This window comes from Pygoscelis adeliae, unplaced genomic scaffold (genome assembly GCF_000699105.1).
Source record: "Pygoscelis adeliae isolate BGI_AS28 unplaced genomic scaffold, ASM69910v1 Scaffold284, whole genome shotgun sequence".
NCBI lineage: Eukaryota > Metazoa > Chordata > Aves > Sphenisciformes > Spheniscidae > Pygoscelis > Pygoscelis adeliae.
This window is the reverse complement of record NW_008824671.1, coordinates 146589-147239: the sequence shown is the minus strand read 5'-3', so window position 1 is coordinate 147239 and position 651 is coordinate 146589. Positions and strand designations below refer to the sequence as shown.

The following is a 651-nucleotide window of genomic DNA, read 5'->3' as shown; positions in this document are numbered from 1 at the left end:
CCGGTTCCTGAACCACTGGTACTGGGGCGGGGGGTTGCCAATGGCCCTGCGCTCCAGTGTCAGCGTGTCCCCCTCGGCCAGACGGCAGGGCAGCGGCTGCTGCAGGATCTGCAGCCCCTCCATGGTCAGGCAGTAACCGCTGGCTGCAGGGGGGGACGGGGCGGAAAATCTGGCCCCCAGCCATGGCAGGGCTCCGCCGAACTGCCCCCAGGCCCCAGGTCCCTCACCCACAGCCCACTGGTGGCATGAGCCAGCGGGCACGAGGAGGACACAGGACATTTGGCTCCTCTGTGAGCACCGTCACCCCAGCAAGCCCAGAGACCCTCACGGCTGAGGCAGGGCGCAACAAGGCAAGCGATGCCCTACGGGAGCCGCCCCACTCCCGATGGGGTGAGCAATGCCCTACAGGAGCCACCCTGGTCCCGACGGGACAAGCGGTGCCCCATGGGGGCCAGTCTGGGGACGCAGATCTTGGGGCCCACCTGAGCTGGGGCTGCTGCTCTTCTCCACCCGGACGTGGGCCCACCTGGAGAAGGCGAAGGCGGCCCCGCAGTTCACCCGGCAGATGTACCACTCGGGCTGGCCCGGCAGGGCAGCCGTGTCAACCACCAGTTCTGGGGCCGGGGGGGCCCGGCCGCCCCAGGGCAGGCG

The 651-nt window shown here is 70.2% G+C and overlaps 1 protein-coding gene across 1 annotated transcript in view; it reads right to left on the bottom strand.

The window, feature by feature from the left end:
- The window catches only part of LOC103916068 (mucosa-associated lymphoid tissue lymphoma translocation protein 1 homolog), a 3720-nt gene that overhangs the window by 1521 nt on the left and 1548 nt on the right, over positions 1 to 651 (bottom strand). The window contains 3 exon segments of the mRNA XM_009323011.1: positions 6 to 57; positions 59 to 150; positions 489 to 623. Of these exon segments, the coding sequence (XP_009321286.1) occupies positions 6 to 57; positions 59 to 150; positions 489 to 623 (279 nt within the window).